Source organism: Polypterus senegalus, chromosome 4 (genome assembly GCF_016835505.1).
Source record: "Polypterus senegalus isolate Bchr_013 chromosome 4, ASM1683550v1, whole genome shotgun sequence".
In the NCBI taxonomy this organism is placed as follows: domain Eukaryota; kingdom Metazoa; phylum Chordata; class Cladistia; order Polypteriformes; family Polypteridae; genus Polypterus; species Polypterus senegalus.
Genome location: NC_053157.1, coordinates 41,243,842 through 41,257,993, shown reverse-complemented (window position 1 = coordinate 41,257,993; position 14,152 = coordinate 41,243,842). Strand labels below are relative to the sequence as shown.

Here is a 14,152-nt window from a genome sequence, read left to right as displayed (position 1 = left end):
GAAATTTTCTTTTTGTTTTTTTTTTTTTCCACTCAAAAGGGACCAACAGAGTTGTGTGGCAAGATACCGTTTAGATAAGCAACATAAATTAGTACAGCTGAAGGGCTACAAACCCCTTAGTTACACAATCTTCGTATTTTTCAGTGTTTGGTCATTCACTGCAGCAAGGTATAATCAGTGACAACAGTAAATTGCTGATTTATCGGGAAGTACCTCAAATGAGCAATAGCCCACTTCACTTGAAGAGCTGCATATTCTACAGGTGAATGCAGTTTCCTACTGAGGCACATCATGAGGTACTGTTATCCACCGATACTCTGCAACAACACTGTTTCCAATCCCTTCTCACAGGTATTAGCATCTACAGAAAGTCAGCTGTGACAAAAAATAGGGCCTCTGTACAGTTGTTCTGTATGATCTGTATGAAGGCACAACCTCTTGAAGAAATGGGAAGTGTAATAACGCAAAGAATCAAGGAAAGCCTGTACATGCCACCTCGCATTACTTACGCACAACAGATTTTGGCTAGTAAGTTGTGACATGACTTGACCATTCTCCCAGCATAGCCAACACATTTATTTCCTGCACTAGACTTTGATCTGAAGAATCTTTTTAGGGTGAATAATGCAACTGTTGGTGGCACATAACTTCAAGTTCACAAACAGAAAACTATATCATGTACAATGTAGGTGCACTGACTTTAAGTCTGCCTACCAGAAGCTGAAAAGTCGCTGGTGCCCATAAAGGCAAAAGGGAAGGAGGCAGTACTAATAAATTACAAAAGGTGAAGTAAAGGAGCTATTTGTGATTAGTTTTTGCCAGTAGGGTTGATCGACACTACTATATAAATAATTATCTGATTATTATCTGATTTGTCACCTGGTCTGTGATTTTCAACAAAGTGTTTTGGAGATCTTCAATCTAGGGGCATGCAGACCTACAAAGCCCAAATTCACATTAGTAGAGTATGATGTAATTTCAGAGTTGCAGGCAGTAATAGTAGACAAGGAGTAAGATCCAGGACTAAAACAATTTCTATACGTATACAATAAATATTTAAATAGTACAGAGGTCTCCATTTCACAGCAAATAACATGTTAAGCAATATCTTGATTGTGTTTAAGTTGGGCAGGTGAAAAAATAGCTGAAAAAGGAGGAAAAAATGGGTGGTCCCTCAGTTACATTTTTAAATATAATTAATGTTTCTTTGATGGCACTTTACTGGGTTGTGTGGTTCTTCATAGAACCCTTGCTTGACAAAGCATCATTGCATTGTGAGAAAGGATCTATGCATATACTCTGGCACTTTTTTTTTTTTAAAAAGTGTACAATGTCTATCCCATGTATTAATTTGTCCTGCACAGGGAATATAAGTCAATTTGGGCGCATCCTCATAATCATAGGGCAGAGGTCAAATATAATGCACAGCACAAGAAACAGTAGAATCCCACATACTTAAATAAACCTCCTTGTTTTTCAAAATTGTAGCGGAATTTGCTGAAATTCTTTTTATTTTTTTTAACACGTGCTTTTGCCATTTTATTTTAATAAAACACTGAATGGAAGAGGCTATTTATATTGAGAAATTGGGGTTGGGCTGCAGACATGTGCATGTGTATTAAAATGTAGTCTTTTGGGATTTATAACTCATGAGACCAGAGACATTGATAGAGAGGCAGTGTGGATGACAAATGGGACAGCAAGCCCTAATGATAGGGTCGTAATTTAAAAAAAAAAACCACATGAACCTTTACTTTCATTCCTTAATCCATTCTACAAATAAACTTCAGTTATGCCATCTATACTTCAGCTAGTTGTTTATATTTACAATCATTTTAATCTTCTCCAAGAAATTCTTTTTCTGAAGGCAATTTCTTATCTGCTCTGTCTTTCTTTTCTTAAAAAAAATAGCACTCTTGATTTCTAGAAACAATGACCATAAGGTGTGGTCCTTGCTTTTTATACTGTTTTTATTTGTTTATCAACTTTCCCCATCTCCATTCATCATATTCTGTCATATTTATATTTGTAATCAGTCACCCATTACTAAATAAACACATAACCATTTTCCTAATGTATAGATGGAACTATAAGAAATATTTTGTGACAGTAGATTAAGATATTGTACAAATATGAATAAATCCTTATTTTTTTCATTTTTTATGATTAATTAAAAAGAAATTATAGAGTTTGACTAGGCAATCTTTTTTTCACGTTCATATCCCCCTTTGCAAATCAAAAATTTCTCTTCAATAAAATATAAAGAATGAGGTTTTAATTCTGCTTACACTGGATTTTTTTAGAATTGTTATTATAACATTTTTAATTGCTTGACCGTAATTTAGTCAATCGGTCCATCTTTATAATACATAGTCTCTTTAACAGCAAGCAAGATCACAAAGTGCTTGAATATTAATGTGTGATTAAAGCGTCTAAAAAAAATACGACAAATTTACAGCAATTCTAAATGAGACATGTAAGAGTGATGGGGAACCACTGTGCTTTCAGGAATCACCACAGTTTTAACTCCATTAGATCATGAAAGTGAAAAAGTAGCTTTAATATTTGGGATAGAGCAAGTCAGTAGTGGGAGCTGAAAATACCAAAATTGTTAATTACCTTGCAAATACTGCAACTGTAGAAATATATCAAAAGGATTGTAATTTCCTGGTTTGTAAGCTGTTATGGATAATCACATAATCTAAATTTTAAAAAATTTGGTTACTAACAAGTAATAAATAGAAATTGATTAAGAGACTGGTTTCAAAAAATAAATACCGGTAAGTACATAATTACTTGGGCCCAATGATACTAAGACCTGCTAAGATGCCAAGACCTGACCTACATGACATGACACACAATCTCTCCTCAGATCTGAACTCTTCCATGTATGTTTAACTTGTAGATATTTATAGCATGGGGTCAGCAACTCAAAGGTTTTTGATTGGTCTGTTCACTTCACAACTGCATATTCATGAAACTATACAAGTACTGCCTCCTAGAAATCCAATCTGAAAGATACATAAAAAATGTGACATAGAGATGCCTGTCACTGTCCAGGACCACCAAAATGCTACTGACCTCCTGGTGTTTGGCCAGATAGGAAGCTATTGACAATCTCTTTATGAACTTGCTTTTTTCAGTTAATCAAATGCTTTTCAGTTAACAAGTTAATTAATAACTTCCGTATTTATACAGGCATGCAGTACTGTGCCTGCAACCAAAATGAAAAATGACAAATGTTTGCATGGTTTTCCTCCTGCTTCCCAGGACATGCAAACAGATTGATAGGAAAGTCTAAACTGACCCATTATGAGTGAATGGGTGTGTACATGTATACCCTATGCTGGACTGATGGTCACTGACGTATTACCTCTGAATCTATGTACTAAATAAGGGCTCATGAAATGGATAGTGGAATAAATTATTTCATACATTATAAACCGCAGGCCAACTCAAATATCTAATTTGTTGTTAGTACAGTACAGTTATTAAGATTATCAGTTCCCACAAACCTTAAAATTTTTTTAATGTTGCTTCACAATTCAAGGGACTTAGTTTTGAGTTCCATTCTAGTCATTGTTTGTGTGGCGTCTACACATTCTCTTTATGTCTGGGTTAACTTTTTTTCTGAGTATACCAGCTACTGCTCACATCTCATAAATTTGAAAATTATGCTGACAGCAGCCTCGAAACTGGCCTGCCCAATTGAGAGTGCCTTTTAATGAACTGGTATGCCAGCTGGGTTTGATTCCTGCCTTGAACTCACTGTTTCTGTGACACAATTAATTTGTTCTCGATTGTATAAACATGCAAAGCATTTATTACTTAAATTAGAAGTACAGTATTAAATATTTATGGAAGCTGAACCTTTTAATACAGATCTTTATTATATATACATAATTATCCTGGATGAATTTAGAAGGTTTGTACTAGAACAACTGAAACCTTTCTGCATTTACACATGTATTGAAAGGTTTGGAATCAGCTGGAAATTGTCATGTTTTTAGATAAAAATGGCTACCTTTTTAAAACCAGGACACCATTAACTGATTTAAAAATACAGCCAAGACAATATTAAAGATGACTATCACTGCATTAAATGAGTGCTTTTAAAATAATTTCTTTATGTATGACTTCAAAGCCCAGTTTTCAGCAGCCATTCCTTCAGCATCCTTGTGGTCATCAACTCCCTTAGCTCAACATTAATTAGCTATACAAATGCTAACTATTACAGAAACCATAGTAATTACATTAGTACCACTGAAACTTGTGATTCAATTAAATAAAGCAAGTAAATGGCCTTTCCTTGGGCTGCAGGGTACTGGTGTTCCTTAAGTTCAGTACTGGGTTAAAAATTGGCCAAAAAAAATAACTTTCTGAAGATTTTTTTATAGCCATTCCATGGGTCAGATTGCCAAGGAACTGAAAATTTCATACAAAGGTGTCTATTACTGTTGAGAAAGAAGAGGACAAACTGGATCTAACCCGGATAGAAAACGAAGGGGAAGACCCAGATGCACAACTCTGGAATTGGCTAAGTACATTCTAGCCTCTAGTTTGAGAAATAAACACCTTACATGTCCTCAGTTGGCTTGTTCCTTAAATATACAACAAATACCAGAGTTATCTACATCAGTGAAAATATGAATCCATGATGCTGGCCATTACACACTTTTTCTACCACCTTCTACCCCATGTCTGTATTTTCTGCCCATTTGAATCTTTTCTTTTAATTTGTCCGATTAAGATTTTGCTTTTCCTTTGAAACTCTGCCTCCACATACAACATATTGGAATTTTCTTTTCATTGTTGTGGATGAAACTGTTATTTGATGTGCACTACTTAACGAAGCAGCAAAATGAGGGCCTATAAGGCATCTGTTACTCAAACTACAGAGTCTGATGTACTTAATATCTTGGGTAGTTGTACCAATGAGCCTCCTGCTTCCTCTTCTACCCTGGTTAGATCCAGTTTGCCATCTTTCTCAAGGCATTAGCAGACGCATTTGTATGAAATCTTGAGTTACTGGACTGTCTGTCCTCATTTTTTAAAACCACAATGGCCATTTTTGAATTGAAGATTTGAACTTTAGGAATGCCATTAAATTGCATGGCAAGTTGAGACATGTATTGATTGAACAGAATAACAAGTTTCATCTGTGCTAAAGCAATTGCAAAAGTCCATTTAGCATTTAAATATGATTAATTAAGGATGCACTAAGAGAATTTAACATTAAGACATTGGGGAATTAGCTGCTGAAAATGAGGCTTTGCAGTCATATCTGAATAGTGCATTATAAATCGATAATTTCAAGCAATAATAGCCATTTGCTGAATTAGTAAGGTCTTGGCTGTATTTTTACAAAACAAAGTACACATTTCTTTCAAAAACAAACATTTCTGGGTGATTTTTTAATGCTAATTGGGGTTAGAGCTAAAAGAATTACAAACTATAAACAAGGCCAGGATTTCAACTTACCAATTTATCCATTATCAAACCCGCTATATCCTAACTACAGGGTCACGGGGGTCTGCTGGAGCCAATCCCAGCAAACACAGGGCACAAGGCAGGAAACAAACCCCGGGCAGGGTGCCAGCCCACTGCAGGGTGTGCACACACTAGGGACAATTTAGAATCACCAATGCATCTAACCTTTGGACTGTGGGAGGAAACCAGAGCACCCGGGGGAAACCCACACAGAGAACAAGCAAACTCCACGTAGGAAGGACCTGGGAAGTGAACCTGTGTCTCCTAACTGCGAGGCAGCAGCGCTACCCACTGCGCCACCGTGCCGCCACCTACCAATTCATAATACACATATCAATTAACTTACCTGTGCTCATATTTCCCACAAGATTTATTCTTACATGTTTATCTGTTCTCAGTTGTTTGGTGTGACTTAACTCTGAACATATTGAGTTAAAATATGGGAAACACATGTCACACATACAAACACACCTATTCCAGTTTTAACTCATCAACAATTTAACTTGCACAACTTGTAAAACCCGGAGGATAACTATCATAGACACGGATGGAATGTACCAGCTCCACCCTGCCAGCTGTGCCTGTGCTGGGCATCAAATCCAGGCAACAGTGCCACTTTGATACAAAGTTTTCACTTTTTATTGAAAATGCGTTTTGGCGTACTGCATGACTGCCTGATAATCGTTCTTTTACTTAAACGGGACATAATTCAAAACGATACGTAGATGTCTCTTGTATCCACTTGCTGTTCCACTACTACAGGGATGCCAACCAGAATCCCGAGCTGTTTCGTCGTGTGGTGGGTGCTATAACATTCTGTACCAGTGAATGCTCCCCATTCTGACCTGACCTGTGTGCTTGTGGAGAGCAGTGCATCGCTGATGAAGCTATAAATTGTACCCTGAATATGCGTTATGTCTCCCTCTCAGTTCCTGAAGACTTGGAGAGTTAATTGACAAACTGGCACGGGGTGTCAGAGTTGACCCTGCGATGGGTAGGCGCTCCCAGCCCAGGGCTTGTACTAGCCAGGCGCAGGCATACTACAGGGTGGTCCAGATCTAATTATGCAGATCCAGATCGTCTGGATGACTTTGATTTATGCCGGGACGATTCCAGTGTGGCGAGAAGACGATTCTTCATGTCATCAGTTCGCACACTTCTCGGTTCTCCGGGATTTTCCGGATGATTTTCTATGTAATAAACTTAATAACTTATAGCGTAATGAAAATTGCATAATTAAATCTGGACCACCTTATAGACTGTTAATACAATTGTAATGCGAATAAGTAGCAAACTTCAGCATCATAACTGATTCAGCGGATTAAAAATGAAAAGTAGAATCGATTTTTTTTTTCTTTAACACTAAATCCTATTTTTCTCTACACGGTATAATTACTACATTGTCCCAATATTTCTAACTTGAATCTGTGTCTGGGAATTAGCTTAATAATTTAAAACGAACATCAGTTTCCTAGTAACGACACAAAGCTCCTCGCTGATAGGGTGAATGGAGGAAAGGCTCCTCGCCAGAGTTTTAGAAGTGCTGTACTTGTTCCCTTGCTATTTGGTTAGTGATCGTTCTACTCCGTTTTTTGCATCCACGGACTCCAGCTGTCCTAAAGCCTCTCGATTTTAAATTTCCATAAGAGTCGGGGAGAAAGAGAGGCGGCTGCTAACTGGAATTTTGTAAAAAAAAAAAAAAATGTTTCGAAATCTCGTCACTTCGTCTCTGTTTAAGCACCCCTGCAAATCGACGGGCGCCTTGGCAACATTTCATCGCTTGTCTGGTAAGTAAAACGGGTCGGCCATGGAAGCGCTCCCAAAAAAACAAACCACAGACAGTAGCGTTCATGTTCAAGATGGAGGGGCTGCAGGCAATCTTGTCTCAAGCACCCGAAGTATGAACTGGGCGTCTGCGCGTATTCGCTTCTCACTTCTCGACCGGTTAACCAGCCTCGCTAACAAATAAAAGTTGCGCGACTGCTGCAACACATAACTTGTCTAAGGAATAAATATCAGTTTTGGAGAATTAAAATGTAACTGGCAATTCTTTCCCCTCCTATAACGTACATGACGTAGTCAGAAGTTAATTTTCGCCTTTTCAGCGAATTTAAGCCTTTAAGGCAATCCGGTCGTCATTTGATCACTTTTTAGCGGCTGTCTGCATAGTCCTAATGATTTTAACACAAATTGTTACAGTTTATTTTTCTTCACAGAGATTATTTTAAGTTTCTGCGCAAACTTGTGTACAGTATTTTTAAAAACAAGATACGATTCATCCAATTCCTATTTCACATAGTAAAATATTGGTCAGCAAGTTACATATCTTTGTTGCTAAACTCAAAGGTTTTTGTAGGCAAAGTCATGTACTGGGCATATTACTTTTTTTCTTCGACTTTACAGCATTGTTTATCAGTAATGCCTCCAAGTCTTCTTAGGGATGCTCCGGTGACAGGCACCAACAACCATTTCATCACCACTACATGTGATTACCTCAGCTACTTAGGGCTTAAGTAAGGGTCCATTCAAACTATTTGTCTCTAAATTTGGTAAATGCAGAAGAAGCACATCCCAAGGTGAAAGCTGACTCATTACAAACTGAGACATCCACTAGTTGTCCCCAGCATAAATATGTATTAGGCTCTTCCAGGTCTGTCCAGCAGGTACTCCTTCCACCATCTCACCATCAAATGTATGGTGCTTATCTGGTTTTCTTGACTATCTCAACTCTTGCCAAAGGCATCTGTCATGTGGCAATTAGAAACCATTTTTGATTAAGAACTCTGGTTCCAGAGCCACCACTGTGCATAACTCCAAGCTTGTTCCCACTGCAGAAGCCAGTTTCATTTTCCAAGGTGTCTAGTATGTATGGCCCCATCTCCATTTTGTATGTCACTAGACTTGAGCTGTACCCAGGCCTCACCCTACACCTTGATGGTGGTGGGACAACTTGGCAATACCGTACACCCTTTTGAGATAAGGCAGCAGTCCATCCCAGTACAGGTATTCAAGTTGTTTGAGTATTGTGTCTTGAAATTAATTTGATCTTATCATGTGCATCATGTATGAATTGTTCTTTGTCTGTGCGCCCAACCGTTAGATGAATGTACCATGGGTATCTTTATCAAGAGTGCATATTTAGCCTTGCAAAAATATGCAGACCAGTTCACTAATTTTGCTGAATAATAAATCATATACTGAAATTTTGTGCATCACAATATCTTTCTGTCAAAGTACTGTGACACAAAATACATGTTTTTAATGTCACATTGATTTTTATGGAAAAAAGAAGTGCTTCCTACATCATTTTCAGTCCAAGAATTGTAGAAGCTGCACTTTTACATGGGTAAAACCAGCTTTCCTTATTGTATATTAAGGCTTTAAAATTAAATAAAATAATACAAATGCATACATTTCGGAAAGGGGCACAAAACAAGTATTATTGTTGTCTCAGTGCCCAGGCGGTAACATTAGTTCAATTGTTAGAAAGTGGAAGCTATGCCAAATCGTCCAAATGCTGACTGTAGGTTTCTGTATAAGGGAGGCCATAGTTCACTTTGGAGAAACTACAGAGCTTATTGGCTGAGACTGGTGTTAAGTCCACCATGTCAAGAGTTCTGTGATACAGTAATCGAGATTGGAGTGTAGCACAAAAGAAGCCAATTCTCAGAAAAAAAAAAAAACACGCATCTCAAGTTAGACAAAACCATGTGTTTGACCCATTTGAAATTTGGGAAAAGGTTTTGTGGTCAGTTGAGACCTTTTAGGCTTTTTTGGCTTTTGGGCCAAAATTCAAAGAGTTAATTTGATATACTTCTATATAAAAGCGGTCGGGATTGTCCTTCCGTCCCGTGAGTGCTATGCAGGCGCGGAGTTTCACACACGCTCCGTCCATTTTGCAATGCACGATGGGATTTGTAGTTTTGTTTTTCCAGGTAAAAGATGATTTTTCTACTCCAGACTGTGCGATATCTTCTTCTTTCTTACTATATAAAAGCGGTTGGGATTGTCCTTCCGTCCCGTGAGTGGAAAGCGTAGCGGTATTCCGCTTATCACAGACTTACTACTTGCAGCTTGCGGTACGAAGCGATATGATGTGAGCAGAGTTCTGGTGATCCCATCGTTCCCTTGATTTTGTCCGCGATGCGCTGGAAAAATAGACAAAATTATGTCTCTGGAAATAATTAATGTTGATGGAGTACGAATGCCTCACCGTGTAGTAAATATCAGGGGGGTTCAAAAGGGCGACCTCAATATAGAAAAAAAGTTCATCACAAAAATAACAGAAACTACGAGTATTAAAATAATACCAAATTAATGAGTTTGTATAAAATATCAAATTGATCTACATATTGAATTGCCTTAAGAAGTGGTCAACTTAAAAGTCGGTCACCTTAAAAGGCGAGTCAGCCTAGTATTTTATTAATCCACAAGGGAAATTTGTCTTTTTGCATTACCTTTGAGGGTCAGTTATGTATGGTGTAAATGTAGCACTGCAATTTGCATTTCTTCAGCAGGGACTAGTCTTCAGTTTACGTTGTAAAATAAAAGGATTAGTGAATGGTGGAAAATGCAAACAGATACTGAAATAAAACCTGTTTCATTGTACCAATAAACTGAAGATTGGGGAAAATGTAATCTTTCTGTAGGGAAATGATCCCAAACACAAACTAACATATTTTAGATGCCTTTGCAATGTGCAGGTTTGCAGTTTATTAACCAGCATATTGAGACTTGCTATGGTTGTTTACCCTCTAAAGTGATGTCTCATAAGCTTTTTTGAGACCGCAAAGCATTGTATAAAAGAAAAACTTCAATACCCTAAACGGTATATGCATATATGGATATATTTATGCAAAAAGATGTAATAATTAAAAACAGTTCATAATGCAGTAAGTGTCAATGTCTACCAAAGACGAAATATGGACATCACTAAGCCTTGAGCTGTGGTAGTCTACAATAACACAATGGGCAGCATCAAGCATGCAGATTAGGCACTGACATTCTACCCTCTTATGTACAAGCAACAGAAAAATAATACAAGACAATGAAACACACTTCTACTGTCCCAATTGCAACATCTGGCTGCATGTGTTGGTGATTGTTTTAAAACATGAAGCAAGTGTACTAAATCTGTATCACTACAGTAGTGGACACTAGACATACCTTTCCTACTGTAATTATGTTGATGTTTTGGTACTACCATAGTTCAGGTACATGTAATGTTATTTTTTCTTGTTCAAAAAAAATGCAAAGCTTTTTGAGCATTTTTTGGGGGGAACATAACACCAAGGAGGTTAACAGCCTATTTTAACAAATTTTAGTAGAATGGTAAAATACCTCACATTGTTCGATTCCATTCAAACTGATAGATAGATAGATAGGTAGATAGATACTTTATTAATCCCAAGGGGAAATTCACAAAACAGTGAAATAGAGATAAAAAGGTAAAAAGATAAAGTCATATACGGAGCTGCTGGAAAGGCTGCCACTCGGATGCGGCGCCGGAAATGAGTGTGATGCTGAGGTGTCACCCACTGCACAGCTGGTTTTTTGAACTAAGTATAAATGTATATGCACTGTACAAATTGTTCCAATCATAAAAATAAACATTATAAAAGAATAAATGAGCAAAGAAATGAGGTGGTTTCCGATGGATGTTCCATTTAATAAAAATGAGTGCAGTCATACTAAAAAGAAATGGACCAGTGTCTGCTGATTTAGAGTTTGGCTTCTTCCATGTTCTTCTCCTTAAAAGACAGTCCATTGATTTCAATATCGATGAGATCAGAAGGGGTGGGTCCAGCACGGTCTGAAGCAGATTTTTATTAAGGATATCTCTGTAGTTTTCTCCATTCAGCTTTACTTCAACGCTGACTAGACACATAATCCCTGAAGCTGAAAAGCAACTCCACAGTATTATGCTGCCACCACTGTACTTGATGTTGGAATGATATTGCACAGGTGATGAACGGTGCTTGGTTTCCTCTGGCCATGACATTTAGAAATGAGACCAAGCAGTTCAGTCTTCATTTCAGAGAATCTTGTTTCACATAGTCCAAGAGTCCTTTAGGTGTCCTTTTGCAAACTCCAATCTGGCTTTCGTGTGTCTTTTTCTAAGGAAAGGTTTCTACCCAGATCAGTGGAGTGTTGCAGTGATGGTTGTCATTCTGGAAGTTTCTCTCATCTCCACACATGTTCTTTGGTGCACAGCCAGAGTTACCATCGGGCCCTAGATCAAGAACCTCTTTCTCCATTGCTCATTTTGGCCAAGTGCCCAGATCTATGAAGAGTCATGGTTATTCCAAACTTCTTTCATTTCAGAATTATGGAGGGCAGTGTGCTCTTGGAAACCTACAATGATGCAGAATGTTTTTGCAGCTGAATCTTTGCCTTGACAAACTCCTGTCTCTAAGCAGTTCTTTAGAAGTCAGGCGTTGTTTTTGCTCTGCTACATAGTATCAACCATGGGGACCTTAAATTGACAGGTGTTTGCTTTTCCTAATCATGTCAATTCAATTGACTGGACCGCAAATGGACTCCAAACCGGGTAAAGAAACATCTCAATGATGAGCAATAGAATGGGATGTAAACTTCATTCTCATAGCAAAAAGGTCTGTGTGACGGTGATATTCTATGTTTTTTTATTTTCAAATAATTTGCAAAAATGTGTAAAATTCTGTTTTCACATTGTCATTGTGAGGTATTGAGTGCTGTTTGATGAAGCAAAAAATGAATTTGAAAGATTTTAGCATAAGGCTAAAAGTATAACAAAATGTAAAAAAAAAAAGTGAAGGTATCTGAATACTTTTTGAAAGTACTATATACAGAAAAACACTTGCCTTTAAATACACATACTATCAGCGTAACATTACAATGCTTGGTCACAGCGCACACCTATGGTACTACATTAAAGATGCAGCTAAAATGGAATTTTTCGATGATATGGATGCTGTGGTATCAACATGTACTGTAAGTGAAATCTAACTAACAGTTTCGTTAACATCAAAAGTCAATGTTTAACTCGGTGGTTTTCTAATTTAGGAGACCGCTTTGGCTGCAAGCTTTTTTTCAGGAATCTTGAGCATTTCATTAGATTTATATATCATTAAAATTTCATTTATTTCCTAGTTTCAATCCTTGTGATCATTTTCTTGTAGCTTATAAATATTTTTAGTCAAATTAACTCTTTATTTATAGGTTTCTGTTCCCTGATTGCATGCAGCAAACACTGCAAAGAACCCAGTATGTGTTCTGGAATAATAGCAACACAAGTATTTTTCTTCAATAAGATATGTGTTAGGTTACTAATTACTTTAAAACATAACCAGTACCTTTAATGCACATTACTTTTAATATGTTACCCTACTCCTCTCATGATTGTGTCACTGAGTTCAGCAACTTCTGCTCATTAACATAAATTTACCGGTTTCTTAAATATTGAGACAGGTTGTTTTGGCCAGGAGATGGAATCGTGCGATCACCCAAACCTTTGCCTCTGGAAGAGTATTCTGTGGACTCCTCTTCCTGTGGCTACTGAAAGCATATGCGTAGTAAACTCATGCACTGGCCACATAATTGGGTTATTCACAGAGAAATCTACTTTAGTTAATCTGCTTTCTCTGAGGTCAATAACCCAGTTTCTCTACTTGGAATAGGCTTTTACAGGGCATTTTTCTGTAAATAAGCAGGAAGCGCATGTAAACACATTAATTGTCATTTAGCTAACAGTTAGTGATAACAGAATCTAACTGTACTCCAGCTTTAACTATTTGGAATTTTTCTGTTATGTAATCAGAAAGAGAGTGCAGTGCATGAGTTCTCTCTTTGCCTCTCATTTTCACACTTGTTACATTCTGATTAATAGGTATTTTCTAAAATATTATAATGTAGAGATTGGCACATCAAACATACTGTATAAAATGGAAACATAGCCCCAGTAGTCCAGGTAAAATAAGTATTGGTTGTAACAAAAACCTAAAGCCACAAGATGATCTTGGGTGTGACCTTGCCAAAGAAATACATAAAAAAACATCTAAGCTGTTAGGCAACATTTGTTTATTTTTTAATTTGTTTTAGTAACATGGTTAAGTTTGCATTTCAATGTGTAACATCAGTATACTTTATCTTGATGCATATCGTATTTCATAATACAAATTAAATTCAAAATACCTACTCTAAGTTGATGCCTCATATTTGAAAAATATGGATGTGTGACTTACAGTTGGACAGTCTATGGTTGATTCCTGCATTTGGCCTAATGCTGCTGGGACAAGTTGCCACCCCTGCAATACTGAATTGGGTAGACCAGTATACCAAAAAATAAATGGATGGCTGAGTTGATGTCATATTATAATTTTTTTGGATCTGTATGTAATAATCTTTTGCATGCAGGGTTAGATTTATGTCACCATTCCACTGCATATGATATGTTTTGCATCAGGAAATGTGTCCAACTCTGAGCCTTTCTCTAAAACATTTGCAAAGAATTATACAAAAATGCATAATTATTCCAACAGCCAGCGGTGATTAAGGGGATGGACCCTTACCTTAGCTGTTGTAGTATTGCCTAAAGTTGTTTGTTTGATCCAGTTAGGAATGTGTTATATGTTGTTTTAAATGGATTTGCTTTCATTAAATTTATTTGAGGAGTTCTTTCTTT

The 14,152-nt window shown here is 37.1% G+C and overlaps 1 protein-coding gene across 2 annotated transcripts in view; it reads left to right on the top strand.

Moving 5' to 3' along the window:
* Nucleotides 1–7,000: 7,000 nt before the first annotated feature.
* agxt2 (alanine--glyoxylate aminotransferase 2) overlaps nucleotides 7,001–14,152 on the top strand; it is a 41,890-nt gene continuing 34,738 nt past the window's right edge. The window contains exon 1 of one of the 2 annotated variants that reach the window (XM_039750516.1): nucleotides 7,001–7,277. Coding sequence is in view for 1 of the 2 variants with exons in the window: in XM_039750515.1 (XP_039606449.1) it covers nucleotides 7,193–7,277 (85 nt within the window). In the remaining variant the exon portion in view is untranslated. The remainder of the gene's footprint in view (nucleotides 7,278–14,152) is intronic. The other variant, XM_039750515.1, reaches the window with a different exon arrangement.